We start from the raw sequence: 18381 nt of genomic DNA on the forward strand, positions 1-18381 counted from the left end.
TTCCCTGAGTTACCTGTGCTGCAAAGGCTGGTCCACTGTGTGAACTGCCTACAGCAGTACTGTACCTGGGAATGATGTCTTCCAGCAATTTCTTGACTACTAGCTGTGCTGCCTCATGCTTGGTGGGGAAAGCTTCTACCCATCCTGAAAGTGTCTACACAAACTAGCAAATATTGATACCCGTATTTCCCTGGCCTCACTTCAGTAAAATGTTTCCCAGAATGATCTGGGGCGGTCCCCTCTCAACCTTGCCTGCGGCTGCCCTCCAGTAGGCTTGGAATTTGTTAACCAAGCAGGTCAGGAACTTATCTGAAGCTGAATACCTTCAGATGGGACCGTCTGAGCAGCCCCTCAATCATTTTGGGGCCTAGACAGGTGGCCTGGTGGATATTTCCTGGGACTTGAAAACACAAGTCCTATACGTTTATGCTTCTTCCCACCCCGCTTCCCCACAAAGAAACAACCGTGAGGTGCAATAAAACCCAACCCTTCTCGATCTCCTGCGAGGCTCCGGACCCCCCTACCCCGACCGCGTGCGTCCTCGCCAGCCCAGGACACAGCGGGGACGCACAGGTCCACACAGCTCGGCTCCGTGCGGACCGCCAGCCGGCCGAGACCACGGCGACGCCGTCCCTCGGCTTCTCCGGGCTAGGGTCCCAGAGCGCCCAGACTCACCTCACCTTAGGAACGCCTGCCCAAAGCTCTAAGCGCGGGCTTCTAGAAGGCAGAAGTTTGCGCTCGCCCCGCGGGACGGAGCGCGCCAAGAGAGCACGCGTGCGCAGTGGGACCGCAGGTTAGCCCGCCCCCTCCGGCTCGGCCCGCCTTCGTGGGGGGCGGGGCCGCGAGTGGGCGGGGCCGCGGAGAAGGGGGTGGGGGGCGGAGACCGAGCGGCCGAGGACGGCGCCTGCGCGGTGGGCGTGATCCGGGCACTTAGGGCAGGATGAACGCTGCTTTCCAAGATGGCGACGGAGGGAGGAGGGAAGGAGATGAACGAGATTAAGACCCAGTTCACCACCCGGGAAGGTCTGTACAAGCTGCTGCCGCACTCGGAGTACAGCCGGCCCAACCGGGTGCCCTTCAACTCGCAGGGATCCAACCCTGTCCGCGTCTCCTTCGTAAACCTCAACGACCAGTCTGGCAACGGCGACCGCCTCTGCTTCAATGTGGGCCGGGAGCTCTACTTCTATATCTACAAGGGGGTCCGCAAGGTACCGACCCGCGCGTCACCGGGGGCACGCCGGCGGTGCGGGCCGAGGCCGCGAGCCGGGCGGTGACAGCGAGGCCGCGGCGCCCGGTGGGGGCGGCCGGCGCGGCTACTTTGGAGTGGGCCGGTAACTCCGCCGGCTGCTCCGGAGGGGAAGGGGTGCAGGAGCGGGGCGGGTGGCCTCGAGGGGACGCCGCTCTGGAAGCGGGCTGCCCCCGGGAGGGCCCGTCAGGTCCCGACGCTGCCGGCGAGCGGAGCCGGCCTGCGAGTCCCCGGAAGAGGTGCGGCGGCCGTCTCCGGTGGCCTGGCTTCCCGGGAGGCTCGGGAGTCCTGCCCTGGCTCCGGCAGCCGGGGCGCCGGGCGGCTGGGAAAGGTCCGCAAGGCGGAACCGGGACGGGGAGGCGGAGGACTTGCAGACTAGGTCAGCAAGGACCTGCTCGGCACGGCACGGCACGCAAGGCTACTCCACCTGCTGCCGCACTGACACTTCCTGGGAGCCTCTCCTCCCGGTGTCAACACTTGCGTCCCAAACCAAACCCTCCCCGGTCGGCCTGCTGTCATTGTCTCCGCCTAGGGAGCCTTCTCCCGAAAGGTTCTTGGAGAGGGTCATTCTGTCCCTTGTATGAGAGGACTTGAGTACTCACGCTTGGGAGGTTGCAGTGATGTTCCCAGTAAGCTAAGTTGCTTCAGAGGTGTTCTGTGTGAGCGTGCCTAGATTTATCTTGTCTAACGAGTCAGGCTGTGTCCCAAACAGGGAGGGATATGCCTTAAATGCTACTTTAAAGTAGCCAGCCAAGAACTTAACAGTAATTCCGTGAAGCATGCCATCGTGTTTTAAAATGTCTCGTTAAAAGCAGCAGTTTATTGGCGCTCTCCCCCCCCCATTGGCATTGTAACTATGTTCTGAGAATTGCTTGTTTTTAACTTTTGACTGTTGAGTGAGAAAATGAATGTACCCCATAGCACCTCGGACGAAATGTAACGAGGTGATGAAAGATTAACTTACAAAGGTTCAGTTAGTGGGAAAATAAACTGTCCATATTGAAGAGTACCCATTACCCAGGATTAATACATCCAAAGTCAGTTTGTATATTGTTGTTGTTTTGTAATGTATTGTATGGTTATGAGAACAAGGAAGGAGATGATAGTATGCAAACATAGCGTGTTGTTTCCTTGGTCCAAGATGAATCTTTGATTTGTGTTTAGTCAGTGTACTGTGGTGTTGGAAGGTTTTGAAAATAGCAGGTTGACTCCTCATTTTTGGGATTGGGAAAGTATGTTGTGGTTTGTAGTGTAGGAGCTGAAGTTTTAGTGTTACTGACTCATTGATGATCTTGGATACTTTTGAAGCTTTTCTTTGCATTTCTTTAAAAAGAGAGGGCTGCAGTGATATAGTAGCTGTCATGGCTGTTAGAGCCCCGCCACACTCAGCAGATGTAAATTATAGAAGGAAGCATTAAGAGTAACTCAAAAAAGAAGCTGTCATCTCAACATTCCTACTCCGAGTACCAGAGTATTCAGGTTTTTCCTGGAGATAATTGTAAGACTTTATTATCAAGACATATTTAGGGGCTGGAGGGATGATGGCTCAGGGGTTAAGAACTTGTATTGCTCTTGCAGAAGTTTCCAGTTCAGTTCCCAGAGCCCATGTCAGGCCACTTGCAACTACCCAAAACTCCAGCTCCAGGGAATCTGATACCCTTTTCTGGGTTCTGAGTACTCACTCACAGCACATACAGGTAACTAATAAATCTTAGAAAAAGTATAATTAGATCCTACTGTGGTTGTGAATACCTGCAATCCTAGCGCTCAAATTGAGATTTCTGCAGCCAGCCAGGACTATAGTTAGCAAATTCAAAGCCAGCCTGGGCTACAGTTAGCAAACGTGGGGCAAACATGAGCTGTATAGTGGGACCCTACCCCAAAATTGAGGTGGTTCAAGGCCAGCCTGGCCCACATAGAGTTCCAGACCGGTTAGGGCCACATAAGAATCTATCTATAAAACCAAAAACACCTTCCTAAACCACAACCAATCAAGCAAAAACAATAATGATGTAAAAATACAGCATGCTTAAAAGTTGAATTCACAGGGGCTGGAAGGTTGCTCAGTAGTCAAGCATGCCTGGTGCTCTTCAGAGCCCATATCCCCACTCCCCAATCAGGCAGCGTGCAACTAACTGTCTGTAATCCCTGCTCCAGCATAGTCAAAGCCTTCTTCAAACCTCTTTGGGCACCTGCATATTGTGGCATTCACACATGTATAAGTAATAAAAAAAAAAAAGCTTAAAAGTGAAATTTACTCACATTAATGATTACTACTTTAATAGGTATTGCTTCCTATCTCCCATTTTTTTTGTTGCCCCCCCACCCAGTGTTGGGTGTGGACAGAACCTCTGGCATGTTAGGCAAGGCAAGTGCTCCCTCACTGGGCTATATACCCAGCCCTGAAAGGCTCTTTGGATCGTTCTCATGACAGACTTCATCTGGATTTAGTAGGTCTGGTTTGCATAGTTAAAGAGACCATTTGTTTAGCAGTCTCCTTATAATGGTGTTTTAACAGCTTTTAAACTACACCAAAACATTCTTTAAAACAAGTCTGAAATACTGCCACATGCCTTTAATTGTAGCATTTGGGAGGCAGAGGTGGTGAATATCTGAGTTCGAGGCCAGACTGGTCTACAAAGTTCCAGGACAGCCAGGGCTACACAGAGAAACCCTGTCTCAAAAAAAAAAAAAAAAAAAAAAAAAAAAAAAAAGGTTCAAAGTCTGAAATACATAAGTTGCCATTATCTGGGTGATTTCAGTTCTTTGGTACTTTGGTGTGTGTGTGTGTGTGTGTGTGTGTGTGTGTGTGTGTGTGTAAAGTTTTACATATAGATACATTTGTACTTTGTGACAGATATTTAAACTCTCCTAGGTGTTGCAATTGAAGCTTTTCATAAGAGAGTTTGTACTTACTGTCATTTCTGAATATAAGTGATTTGATTTTTTTTTTTTTGTTTGATAAGATCTCTAACAGACCAGGTTGGCCTTGAACTTGTCAAGTAGCAGAACTCCTAATTCTTGCCTCTACCTTTCAAGTTCTGGTACTATAAATGCCACAAGATGGTGACCTTTTTTGGGGGGGGCTTTCTGATTTCTGATTTTAAAATCCAGCTCACAATTGCCTGAATAGTGGCTTGGGAGGCTTGAGAATTAGAGGCCACCCTTCACCGTATAACTATATAGTGAGACCCTGTCAACAGAAAGCAAATTGTCAATAATTGTCTTCAGGTAAGACGTCAGAATTTGCTTTTAGGGTAAGTAGTAGATAAGTCTTTTACATTTTTGATGGTTGGCCATTTTGACATGTTTTACAATTTTTTTGGATCACCTAGAAGCCTCAGTTTGGGTGAGATTTGCAACTAAATTAAACACTTGTAAAACAGGTAATATTGAACCCAGGGCCTTGATGTTTACTGGGCAAACACTATTACTGAATTATCTGTTCCCTTTGTCCCCCAAATTATTATTATTATTATTATTATTATTATTATTATTATTATTATTTGAGACAGTTCTTACTTATATAGCCTAGGCTGATCTTGAACCTTGATTTTTGTGTTCTGCCATATAAGTTTCTGGGATTACAGGCATTCATGAACTAGTAGTGTATGTGTTCTTTTTCTTCAGAGGACTCATGGGGTCCTGAGGGAAGTAGTCTGACTCTGAGGAGTACAATATTGGCTCTTTTAAATGCTTAGAGGTCAGAGTCTAGCAGTAGATAGGATTTACAGTATATGTCATTTCATCTCCCTCAGAAAGCCAAGGCTAGAGAGAAGATACAAACATTTATTAGTGTTTTTCATTATAAGGAAAAGGAAGCACATATGAACATAAAAATCGCTTTAGACACTTTTTTTGTTGGTTTGCTTTGTTTTGTTTGAAACAGGTTTTCTCTGTATAATAGCTCTGGCTGTCCTGGAGCTTGCTTTGTAGACTTGGCTGACCATGATCTCAGGGAGATAAGCATGACTCTGCCTCCCTAGTGCTGGGATTAAAGGCCTTTGCTTTCACGCCTGGCCTGACTAATCAGGCTTTTAATCCAAGGATATATGTTCATTGTTACCCCAGTGTTGCATTACACATTATCTTGTTGAGTTTTTTTCTTTCTTTTTTTTTGACATAGGGTCTTACTATGTAGCTCTGGTTGTCCTGGAACTCACAAACCCTGTTGCTTCTGCCTCCCCACCCGCCAGTGTTGAGTTTTAAAGACATGGACCACCATGCCACCAGACTTAACTGAATTTGTACATCCTTTTGAGGGAGATGGAAGCACCTGTTCACAATCAAAGAAATCCAGACGGACCTCTCTCCCTGTCCCTGTCCCTGTCTCTGTCTCTGTCCCTCTCTCCTGTCCCTGTCCCTCTCCTTCTCCCCCTGCTTCCCTCCCTCCCTCCCCACCTCCCTCCCTCCCTCCTTTAGTTTTTGGAAACGGTTTCTTTATAGTATGGCCTGGCTGTCTGGGAACTCACTTTGTAGACCAGGCTGGCCTCACAGAGAGAAATTGCTTATGTGCTGAGATGAAGTTTGTGAATCTATTTTGATTAGCTGAAGACAGTATGAACAGACATCAGTATTATACTGTACTAATCATTTCAACAAAATTCTGAATGACTACCCTGATACTAGTAATGTTGAGGAGGGAGCAATAAGAGATGAGAGAGACACCTCCCACAGAACGGCCTGCTAGCTTTTAAATATTTTATGACTTAGTTTGTCATTTAAAAAGGATTGTTTTAGGAAAAAGGTGCCAAAGGTAACTATTTTACTGGCTCTGTCCTTTTATTCTATGGAGACTGTTTTTACATAAATGTGAATGGTCTCCTTTCAGATTTCAGTTCAGCCATCACTTCCTCCACAAACCCTATGCGATCAGGGAGGGGCCAGTTCCCCTCAGTGTCCTCACGGTACCCTGCTTTGCCTCTCTGACATCGTCTCAGCCTGTGATGCCCTATGAGAGTGCCTCTTGTGCAGGCAGATGTGGCTTTTCCACTTGTCTTCTGTGCCCATTTCAGTGCTCATCGTTGAGGCAGGACCTTCGCTGCCGTGTCTTGAGATTTCTAAGGAGCTGAAAAACATCCAAGTTTGGGTCAAAAAGTAACATGGATTTTATATATATATTTATTCATACACATATACATACATGCATACACATGCATGCATACGTACATACATACATACACACACACACACACATACACACACACACACACACACACACACACACATATATATGGGGAGAGAGAGAATTTGTTTTTGAGACAGGGTTTCTCTGTAACTTTGGAGCCTGTCCTAGAATTCACTCTGTAGACCAGGCTGGCCTCAAACTGACACATCTGCCTGCCTCTGCCTCTCAAGTGCTGGAATCAAAGGTGTGCACCACTACCATCTGGCTATAGTTCATATCTTTAAGAAAATTTTTCCATTACTACCAATAGATAGTAAAAATTAGGTTTCTTAAAATTGCAAGTTAGAGATAGTACAGTAAAGAAAATAAACAAATACTTCACATTATTGTTGATTTTGAGACAGGTTCTTTACTTTGTAGCCCTGGCAGGCCTCCAGGCTCACTGTGTAGACCAGGCTGGCCTGGAACTCAGAGATCTGCCTGCATTTGCTTCCTCAGTGCTGGGCCTGGCTTGCTGATTGCTTTTTATCTATTGCTATCAAACCACACTACTTACAAGACTCATGTACTAGGAACAATTATTTTAAAATTGTGGTCTGTGGGGCATGGTGTTGAACTGTAATACTAGCACTTGGAAAGAGAAGCACCAGGATTTCAGGGCCAGCCTCGGATACATAAGACCCTGTCTCAAAAATCAAACCAACTATAATCACATTTACTCAACTTGCAGACCAAATGTCCTTGCTCCTGCCTTCCCTCCCTTTTCAGATTCCACTCCATGAATGCGCTGCTCCCGTTGTTATTGATGAGATCCCTATGGTACATGGGAATTAAATCTAGATGGCTCTAAGGCCTGTTAGCTCTCAAGAGGGTATGATTCCATACTGAATTTTAAAAGTGAAAATAAATTCATCTTTCCATTGGGGAGATGCTGTTAATGTTTTTAGATTTGTTGCTTCTTTTTCCCCTGGAGACAGGGTTTCTCTGTGTAGCTCTGATCATACCCTTGGCTGTCTTGGAACTCAATTTGTAGACCAGGCTGGCCTCGAACTCAGAGAATCATGTGCCTCTGCCTCTGGAGTGCTGAGATTAAAGGTGTGTGCCACTACAACCCGGTGGATTGTTGCTTAAGTTTACATTTGGTGAGGTATTTACAAAAGCAAGTTGAAAACACTGTGACTTCTAAGCCTTTATGCTAGTTAAGGGTTATACCTGGTGTGCTTGAATGAAGTTGGGGCCGGAAGAACCAGCTGATACCATTTCAGTTTTATTGAGGAAAGTGGATGGATGGTGGATTGATTTGGAAGAGGATGAATGTTCTGTCATATTGTTGAGCACTGCAGGACCACCTGTTGGTGATGTAGGACAAATACATGCTTTTTATGAAGGGTGAACTAGATGCCACACACACTCCTCCACTGGCTTTAGATACTGGATGGCTTTGGGAGGTCATATTCAAATCCTGTTCCTTTCTCCTTCCCACATCTCCCTCCTCTCCCTTCCTTCCCTCCCAAAGTGTTTTTCTTTATCTGTATAGGGAGTTGAATCTAAGGCCTCAAGCATGCTAGGTAAGCATCCTACCACTGACCCATATTCCTGCCTCTTTAAAATTGTGGGTTACAAATGCTTTTTAGATTAACTTAACTTTACTGTTTGGCTAGCATATGTGGCGTGCACCATGTGTGCCTGGTACCTGTGAAGGGCATCACATCCTCTGGAAATGGAGTTAAGGATGCTTGTGAACCACCATGTGGGTACTGGGTCCTCTGCTAGAGCAGGAAGTACGCTTAATTGATGTGTCCACTCTGTAGCCCTTTCTACTTTTTTTTGTTGTTGTTGTAGTTTTTGAGTCAAGGTCTTAGTAACTTGTCCAGGCTGACCTTGGCTTCATGCTGTAGCCCATTACACTTTGAACTTTTTTTTTAAATTTTGTTTTTCCAAGACAGGGTTTCTTTGTGTATCCTTGGCTGTCCTGGAACTCAGTCTGTAGAGTTGTCAGGCTGGCCTTGAACTCACAGAGGTCTGCCTGCCTGTGCTGGCACACACCGTGTTGCTGAATGGCTGGAAACCTTTGCTTACTTCTAATAAGAACTGCTTTCTGACTTCTGTAATAGTGATACATTCCCCCCCCTTTGGAATCTTGCATCCTGAGTGGAAAGCATTGTAGTTATTATGTAAAGTAGGTCCTCTCTAGAGGACCTTGCATCTCTTGAACTCAAAGAGCAGAGTATTGACGAGTAATCCATGAGTGGATTTGAGCAGCAATAAGAAGCACACAGTTACATGGGGCTTTGGTGACGCACACCCTTAGTCCCAGCACTCAGGAGGCAGAGGCAGAGGCAGGCAGATCTCTGTGAGTTTGAGGCCAGCCTGGTCTACAGAGTGTACAGGCTCCAAAGCCTGTCTCCAGCCCCCCATTCCCCCCCAAAGAAAAAGCAGCACAGGGCTGCACAAGGGGCTTCGTGGTTGAGAGCAGGACAGTTCATGTGCAGAGCCCGGGGTTGATTCCCAGCACCCACTTGGCAGCTCACAGTCATCTGTAACTCCTGTTCCATGAGTCTGACACATTAAAAAAAAAAAAAAAAAATAAGACTCAACAGAGAATATGCCTGAAATCAGTGACAGTCATAAATGTCTTTCTTTTTACTATTTTTAATTGTGTGTGTGCGCGTATGTGCGTGTGTGTGTGTGTGTGTGTGCGTGCACACGCGCTTGTGAGTGTGGGTTCTAGTGGAGGCCAGAGGTGTTGGCCTCTTTGGAGTGGGGGTGTGGCTAGCACTGGAGTTAGACGTGGCTTGAGCTGCTTGCGTGGGTGCTGTCAGTGGAGGCCACCTCGTCTGCAGGAGCAGCGTCCACTCTTTAACTGCTGTGCCATTTCTGCCGCAAACAGTAAAGTAGGAAGAAGCAATCTGTAACTCATACCACAGATAAAGTGTTAGTCTAATGATGGATTCATTATTTTTATTTTTTGGAAACAGGGTCTAACTATGTAGTTCTGGCTAACCCAGAACTTGCTACATAGATCAGGTTTGTCTTAAACTCATAAGAGATCTGCCTGCCTGCTTCTGCCTCTGAGTGCTAGGATTAAAGATGTGCCACCATGACCCAGCTTAATGGTGTTGTTTTGAGACAGGGTCTTACTCTATAGATGAGGCTAGCATCAAACTCCCTTAATCCTCCTGCCCAATCTCTCCTAGTGCTGGGTCACAAGAATGTAGCACCACATTGCAATTCAGTTAATCTTTTTAATGCCTTCTGCTGGATAATCAAATAGGACCACAGTTCATAATTCTGTACAAACTAATCTCACTGAAAACAAAAAGAAATGCTCTTTAAAACATCAAATACAAAAATCTTCATATTGCTCTTTAAATTTGTGTGTGCAGTGCATTCATTTGTTAGTGCATGTTATGTGGGATGTGTGTGGAGGTCAGAGGTTGACACTGGTGTCTTTCCTTGACCACACACCACACCCACCCACCCACCCATCCATCCATCCATCCTTCCATTTTTGAAACAGAGTCTTAGTGAGCCTGAGGCTCTTCAACTCTGTAAGATGAACCAGTGAGCTTCAGGGGCCTGCCATCTCTCGCCTCCCTCCCTTGACTGGGACTACAGGCACAGCACTACTGGGCCCGGTTCTTACTGGGGCTCTGGGAATGCAAGCTCAAGACCTCTTTCTTGCTTACGTGATAGGCACTATACTAACTGCATTTTTAAAGTTTCTTTAGCTCTACAGACAAACCAGCCAATGATAGCTCATTGTTGTGGTTCTTGTTCAAGTTCTGTTCCTAACACACTACAACTATGTCACTAGTATTAACTACAAGATAGTAACTACAGCCGGGCAGTGGTGGCACACACCTTTGATCCCAGCACTCCGAGGCACAGGGGTGCAGCTCTGTGAGTTTGAGGTCAGCCTGGTCTACAGATTGAAGTCCAGGACTGCCAGGGCTATTTAACAGAGAAACACAATGAATGAATGAATGAATGAATGAATGAATGAATGAATGAATGAATGAGACAGTAACTACATTAACAAGCTTCTTGAAGGCAGGACTTGGTCTGCACACTGCATACAGTGTTTGGTAGACATGCTTCACACATGCAGTAAGGCTTTTTGCCTTTGCTTGTGATGCTGGGATGTACTCAACAGACTTTTCTTACCCTTTTGTTTTGTTTTGTTTTGTTTTGTTTTGTTTTGTTTTTTGAGGCAGGGTTTCTCTGTGTAGCCCTGGCTATCCTGGAACTAGCTCTGTAGACTGGGATGGTCTTGAACTCACAAAGAGCCTCTTGCCTCTGTCCCAGTGCTGGGATTAAAAGTGTGCTCAACCAACTCCCAACTAAGCCATTTTTGACAGTCCCTGTTTTAATACAGTTTTGAGCCATAGTTAACCATTTTAACTAGTTGCCATTCTCCAGGGTTAATTTTTTTAATTTAAATTAGAGCAATCTTATTTTACATACCAATCCCAGTACCCCCCCCCCATCCACTCCTTAGAGAGAGTGAGGCCTTCCATGAGGGATCATCAAAGTCTGTTACATCATTTGGGGCAGGACCAAAGGCCTCCCCCTGTTTCTAGGCTGAGCAAGGTATCCCTCTGTAGGAATGGGTTCCAAAAAGCCAGTTCAAACACTAGGGATAAATAATGGTTCTACTGCCAATGGCCCCATAGCCTGCCCAGACCCCCCAACTGATACCCACATTCAGAGGGTCTGGGTCTGTCCTGTGCTGTTTTCCCAGCTGTCAGATTGGGGCCCATGACTTCCCACTTGCTCAGGTCAGCTGTTTCTATGAGTTTCCCCAGCCTGGTCTTGACCCCTTTACTCATCTTTCCTGCTTCTCTACAATTAGATTCCAAGAGTTGGGCTCAGTGCTTAGCTGTGAAATCTGTGCTTCTGTTTCCATCAGCTACTAGATGAAGGCTCTAGGATGGCATTTAAGGTAGTCATCAATCTCATTATAGAGGAAGGGAATTTAAGGTAGCCTGTCCACTATTTCTTAGATTCTTAGTTGGGGTCATCCTTGTAGATCTCTGGACATTTCCCTAGTGCCAGGTTTCTCCTTAACCCTATAATGTCTCCCTCTATCGAGATATCTCTTTCCTTGCTCTCCTTCTCGGTCCTTCCCCCAACTCGACCTTCCTGATCCCTCATGTTCTCCTCACTCCCCCCCCTCTTCCCTCCTCTGTCTCCAAGGTTTACATAAGAGATAAATGGTTTATATTTTAATAGTGATGAAATTTAATAGACTTTTGGAAACAAAAGATGAAAATTGAAGTACGGTACAAAAAAGAGTTGGTGGGATGATTCATGGATGTTTTATGAGTTATATACCTGAGTGTTTTGTAATGTTAGATATTTTTTTTTTTTTTTTTTTTTTTTTTTTTGGTAATAGTACGTAATAGGAAACCCACTTCGAGGGATGAGTTGGCTTATATCATTGAGTATTTGGCTAGGGACCAGCTTGTCTGCTAAGATTGTCTTGCTTCTGCTTTTCATCAGCAGCCAGCTTAGCTGCTGTGGCCCAATGCCGGAGAGCTGAGCGGCCCACATCCCTAGACCACATGGGCCGGAGTGAGATCCCTGTTCAGCAGGAGAATGAACAGTTTTTCTAATCAGCCTCTCAGAGGAATAAGATTATTTCTTAGAAGCCTCTGGCAAATCTTTGATTTGCTGTCCCAACTCAGATTACTAACCAGTCTCTGTTGCCACTGGAAGTGCACACGATTGGTCTTTATAAGCCAATTCCCTTTTTGCTCTGGAGATCACTCTGGAACTAGGAAATGCTCTGCTAGACAGGAAAGTGCTCTACAGACAGATACTAAAGAGGCAACCAAGAGAGACACGAGCTGCACTGAGGGTCTTATGCTGGTTTGGGAACAGCTGAGGAGAAGAGCTGCAGAGAACAGCTTCAAGCACAGCACCGTGGACCCAACCCGCATGGTCCTGCCTGCTTTGCAAACCTGTGCTCCCATTCTGCTTGCTGTTTAGCTGCAGTGACTCTTCAGCCTCTTCACTTAGTCCTCAGTGTTTTAACCTGTTTCCTTTTTAGACTGACCTTGAGGACAGAAACCATATCTTATTTGTGCATATCCATTAAACTGCCAGTACATAGTAAGCATGTTGTTTTTACTATCTATGTCCTCTGAGGCAGGATCTCAGTAATTAACCCAGGCTGGCCTCAGACTTGACCGTTGTGGTGGCACACACCTTTAATTCCAGTACTCAGGGGATAGAAGCAGGCTGACCTCTACAAGCTTGAGGCCAGCCTAGTTTATAGAGTGAATTCTAGGTCAGAAAGGAATACAGAGAGACCCCGTCTCAATAGACAAATAAGAAAATAAACAAAGAAAAGAATTGGTTTAAATTATAGACCTCTAAGGACCCTCTTGAATGAATCAGGTAATCCCTTTTAGCAGCCAGGTGTGCTCTCTGTTCTCACCGTTGTGAGGTAGGCTTGGCAGCCTCTTTCCCATGGGTCGAGGACAGTTTAGAAATTAGTCAGCCTTCTGGCCTCTTGGACTATTGGACATCTTCTGGTCTAACTCAGGAGGGAGCAGTGTCTAGTGTCCTGAATGCTTGAAGCTCACTTTGCGTTTCTTCTTGTCCTGGAGTTGCGGGGAGAAAAGTACCTTCCAGAAAAAAATACTGCTGCCTGTCACTTCCTCCTGTCACTTCCAGGGTTGTACAGTCCCTTTCATCCCTCCTCCCCCAGTTCTAGTCTGGGTGTGCATGTAGCTAGTATTAGCTAACTGAAGCATAGTGGCTGCTGTCCTCTGGCTTCCCCTGATGTGCTGAAGTTTTGGGTGTCCATGAGAGCCTAGAGGGTGGAGGTGAATGGCTTCTCAGAGCCTTAATAGACCAGCCTAGCCACCTCTCCTCGTGTCCTTTTAGGACTTTTCTTTCTTTCTCCTGGCTCTGCCCTCTTGGCTCATTGTAGACTTTGTTGCCTGTCTCACGGTCGTCCCTTCGCTAGGACCTGTAATGCCTGCCGTCAAGTACTGTGGTTTCATTTGTGCTGTGTGGCCATCATGCACTGTGGCTATTTGGTTCTGTGGCTTCTGTGGCCATCCCATAGTCCCAGTCTACCTCTGGCATGCTCTACTGTAGTGACGCTCAGGGTCTTATCATCAGCTGGGACATTTCAGCTTGAAAATCTGGGCGTCAGTCAGTTTGGCTCTCAGTGTCAGATTCAGTATGGCACTGGCTGTCCAGCTTCTTGCCACCAAATCCACTGGACACCCTCAACTTCTCAGCAGCTTTCGGCACCGCTGCTTATTTACTTATTATTAATTTTACATTTTTTTAAGTTTGTGTTTGGGGGGACATGCACATGCCACAGCAATTTGTGAGAGTTTATACTTTCCTTCCACCAGGGGGATCTAGGGACTAAACTCAAGTCATTAGGCGTGACCATAAATGTCCCCCTTACCTGTTGAGCAATCTTACTGAGTGCCTGCTCGTTTGTTTATTTATTACTTTTAAGTGAGGGTCTTGCTATATAGCTCAGGCTAGCCTTGGACTTCCTAGGTAGTTCAGGCTGTCCCTAAACTCTGTCTTCTGGCCTACCGCAGCTTCCTGAGTACTAGGATCACAGGTGTGTTTCACCTTGGTTTGTCTTACTTTACACTTTTACTTTACTGTTATTCTCATGGTGTACACACGTGTGTAGGCATGTGTGCCATGTGGAGGTCAGAGGAAGGGTTTCAGGGATGGATCTCTTTCCCACCGTATGGGTTTCAGGTCAGGGATAGCACCCGGGCCTGTACAGCAAGCACTTAAACCTGCTGCTAGTCTTGGCTTTAACCCTGACTTCTTCTTTCTGCCCACATCTCACTGGCTTTTCTTGGTTCATTTCCTACTGCCTAGATTTAACTGGTGGGTTCGTTCAGTGACTTAGTCTAATTCCTTTCTCAAGTTCTATTATGTTCTGTGCTGCATTTGAAACCATACTGTCCCTTTGTCCCTGAAATAGTTTGTTTTTGCCCTTTTCCCTTAGGAAAAAGTATTTACTACAGTAAATGAACCCAGTGGGTATTTCTGTGAGAGCACAAATCAGTTAGGGCAATTAAAACTTACACTAACATATGCTCGCTAAGCGCTGACTCAGTCACCCTCAGCTGCACATCTTCCTTCTTGGTAGTGAGTGGCCTTGCCAGCCTTTCTCCAGCTCCTGTTACCATCTGCTCATTGGGCATGTCTGTGTGCATGCGTGTGCTGTGGTGTGTGTGCCTGTGTGCGTGCCTGTGTGCGTGCGTGTGCTGTGGTGTGCGTGCGTGCATGTGTGCGTGTGTGCGTGTGTGTGTGTCAGAGGGGAACTTCGTGGAGTTGGCTTCCCTTGCACCAGGCGGTCTAGAGAGTGAGCTCAGCTCTCAGAATTGTAGGGTTAGCACATTTACTCACTCACTTTTCCTCCAGGTATTAAAGTTTAAAAACTCCATTTATATACTTGGTAGGGGTGAGGAAGGGCACATGTGTTACATGGCACACTAATGGAGGTCTGAGGACAAGTTGTGGGAGCTGGCTCTCCTTCCATCCTTCCTTCGCATGGGTCCCAGGAAAAGAGCTCTGTCTTCAGGGTTAGTGGCAAGCACCTTCACCTGCTGAGCCATCTCGCTGAGCCGTGTGTCCTTGTCCTCTGCAAAGCACTTTGAATCCCTCTCTCCCAGTTATGCTCAGCGTCTTGAAAGTTTGCCCTGCGTGTCCCTACGCATGTCTGCTGCTCTGTTGCTTAGCTCCTCTGGAGCTGTGTGTCTCATGTCCTAGTCTCCTCCTGTCCTCCTGCTCCCCCTGCCCCGACTCTTCAGACTCTTTACAAATGTAGTGTGATGTCATTCCTAGGCTCAAAGACTTTCAACGACATATATTTGTTTATTGAAACAAGGTCTCATGTGGCCCAGGCTAGCCTCACACTGGCTGTGTAGCCAAAGATGACCTTGTGTTAATGATCCTGCTACCACCTCCAAGTCCTGAGGTTATATACATATTCTACCATGCTTAGAGTACTGACTCCTGTTGATTTTACCCCCCCCCCCACACACAAAACAAAACCCAAAATTATTTTGCCAGCAATGTAGCTCAGCGGTGGATACTTGTCTAGCATGCCTAGCATGCATACTTCATGGCCAGCACTGTAGATGAACAAACCCCCAGGGTATGATCTACTCAAGCGAGCCCTTGCTGCTCTCATTTGCAGCTCTTCATTCTCTTGCTAACTTATTAGCTTCCATTTAATCCCTCCGATAAGCATTGGCTTCTTCAGGTCTTATGTTGTGTTTTCTCGTTGTTTTCCTCGTTTCCCTTTGGTCTTCTCTAAAGGGGCACCACACCCACCCTTTATTATCAACAATGGCTTGAGCTGTGTCCCTCTATGACTGGATGCTTCCCACAAAGCTACAAGGCTGGCTCCCTCGCCCTTCTGCTTTCTTCCTGCAGTGGTGTGACTGAGAATGGCCTCCTCGGGCTCATGTTTACCTGCGTGGCCCCCAGTTGTTGCAGCTGTTTGGGAAGGGTTGGCAGATGTGACCTTGCTGGAGGAGTGTGCTTTGAGGGTTCAAAAGACTTCCACCGTTATTCCCGTCTCTGCCCTCAGCTTGGGGATGAAGCATTCCCTTGGTCTTCCCTGATGCTGCTTTCTCCTCCATCAGGGGCTCTCAACCTCTGAAGTGATGAGCTACAAATCAGGCTTTCCTTCCTAAGTTACCTTGGTCAGCTGTTTTATCACAGCAATAGAAAAGTAACTAAGACAGTATCTAAATGTGAGTCTGCGATTCCTTTCCACACAGAAACTGCCATCTTCCTTGAATTCCTTTTGGGGGCCTGGGGTGGGAGTAGCTTTTCATTTCCACAGTGCAGGTCGTCCTAGAACTCAGTCTGAAGCTCCTGACGGCTTTGACCTCATGGTAGTCCTGCATCAGCTGAGGTTACAGACATGGGCGTCGTACAGCGTGACCTCCAGTGCTCCTGCTGTCCCATTCTCTTCTGTCACGTTTGTCCTTTGTAACCCTCAGGAGGAGGGATTGATTATCTTCACTCCCAAGGCCAAGTTCTCAGCACAAAGGAGGTTTATTAGCCCTGGGGGGGGGGGGGAAGAGGGCAGGGGATAAGACAGGAGATAGAGGGAGAGGGAAAGGGAGTAGGGATGTTTGTCCTGGAGGGACATCTGGGTAGAGGGGAGATGGGTATGGCACACAGGAAAATAGTGGTTTATAAAGATAAAATGGGAAAGATGAGGACACACACACACACACACACACACACACACACACACACTTCTAAGACAGGGTTTCTCTGTGTAGTTTTGGAGCCTGTTCTGGCCCTTGCTCTGTAGACCAGGCTGGCCTCGAACTCACTGAGATCCATCTGCTCGAGCCTCCCGAACTCTGGGATTAAAGGCAGGCATGTACCACCATGCCTGGCATGAGGTGTTTCATTTTATATGGACATGTTAACTAGGTAAGCCAAGGAGGGCTTTGATCACTGGACTTGTATACTTTGACAGCTGGACCTTGCTAATCAGCCTCAGGAGGAGGAAGGGACTGGATCTTGGTGGCTGGCATTGGGAAAATAATCTAGTGATTTTTAGAGAGAAGACCAAGGCCTGCTGGAGCCATGTTCGCCAGGCCTGGCTGGCCTGACTCCCTTCATAAGTGTCTAAAACAGTGCCTGGCAATAGAGGAGAATTGAGTGAACTCTGACAGAACTGACCTAAGGTGAGTTAGTAAGAAAGTCTCTGTCTAGGACATAGGTATATGGCTTCTTGTTAGGCCTGTTTTGTTCTTTAAATAGTCAATATATTCGCATGGTTCAAAATTCAAAGGATACACAAGGAAAAGTCTCTGACATTCTGGCCCCAGGCACCTTGTTCTCCTCACAGATAACAGCTGGACATGTGGTTCCATGGGTAGAACAATTAATTACTTGTCATATACAAGGTCCTGGGTTCTGCCCTAAGAAAACTGGAAATAACCAGCATCAAGTTCTGGAGACAGCCTATAATACAGGACACAAACTTATAGATATATTCTATCTTTACCAAGATGCAATTTTAGCATCGGTATATTTATACTTTTGTCTTATTTTTATCTTTTAATTTTGATTTATTTTTATGGATATGAGTATTTTATGTGTTCACCACATCTGTCTGGTGCCCTCAAAGGTCAAAGGAGAGTGTCAGATCCTCTGGAACTGGAGTTACAGATGGTTGTGAAGCCACCACGTGGATGCTGGGAACTGAACCCTGGTCATCTGCTAGAGCAGCAATTACTTGTAACTGCTCAGTGATCTCTCCAACTCCCTTGTTTTTATTTTTTAAATAAACTAGTCTTTGGAGGTTGCTTTTTGTTTTTGGAGGTTGTTTTCTGTTTGCATGAAAAGCTGCTTTGTTTAATGAGTGCCCAGTATCTGATTGCCTTACTTTAGCACAGTTCCCCCTTTGATGGAGATTAAACTGTGCTGTTTAAAGTAACCTTGTACACAGCCATTTTACCATGTGGGTAGAGTAGCTGATTAATAAACTGAGTGGAATTTCTGTGTGAAAAGATACACATCTGTGACTTGGAGCCACACAGCCACAGTGCCTTGTGCATGTTATACCAGTTTTTACCTCTGGCACAGTGTACTGTGGATCTCTCCCAGTGTGACTGATGAGACATGGTGGTGTCAATAGAGACATTGTGTCTCTCGGTTGGAATCACACTGAGGGTGTGTGTTTAAGAGTCTTTGTATTTCCTTTCCTTCTTTTGAGACAGAATCATACTGTGGTAGCCATTGACTGGCCTGGAACTCACTATGTAAAGCTACCTGGCCTTGGACTCAAATAGATCTGCCTGTCTCTGCTGTCCAGTATACCCCCCACCTGACACTGTTCTGCAATTTGGAGATATTAGTCCAGGCTGAGCTTGCTAAGTGTATATAGCATGTGGGCCTTTAGCGTTTCTCATCATTCTGCTTCCCATCTTAGTGCTGGGACTAATGGTCCATGTTACCACGTCTGGCTGAGAAT

At 46.3% G+C, this 18381-nt stretch overlaps 1 protein-coding gene across 4 annotated transcripts in view; it reads left to right on the top strand.

The window, feature by feature from the left end:
• Window positions 1-902: 902 nt before the first annotated feature.
• Wdr20 (WD repeat domain 20) overlaps window positions 903-18381 on the top strand; it is a 59445-nt gene continuing 41966 nt past the window's right edge. For 2 of the 4 annotated variants that reach the window (XM_051196623.1, XM_051196625.1), the window contains exon 1: window positions 903-1208. In XM_051196623.1, coding sequence (XP_051052580.1) covers window positions 960-1208 — 249 coding nt within the window. In that variant the 5' untranslated portion in view covers window positions 903-959. The remainder of the gene's footprint in view (window positions 1209-18381) is intronic. The other 2 variants (XM_051196626.1, XM_051196624.1) reach the window with 2 other exon arrangements.

This window comes from Phodopus roborovskii, unplaced genomic scaffold, assembly GCF_943737965.1.
Source record: "Phodopus roborovskii unplaced genomic scaffold, PHOROB, whole genome shotgun sequence".
NCBI classification, from domain to species: Eukaryota; Metazoa; Chordata; class Mammalia; order Rodentia; family Cricetidae; genus Phodopus; species Phodopus roborovskii.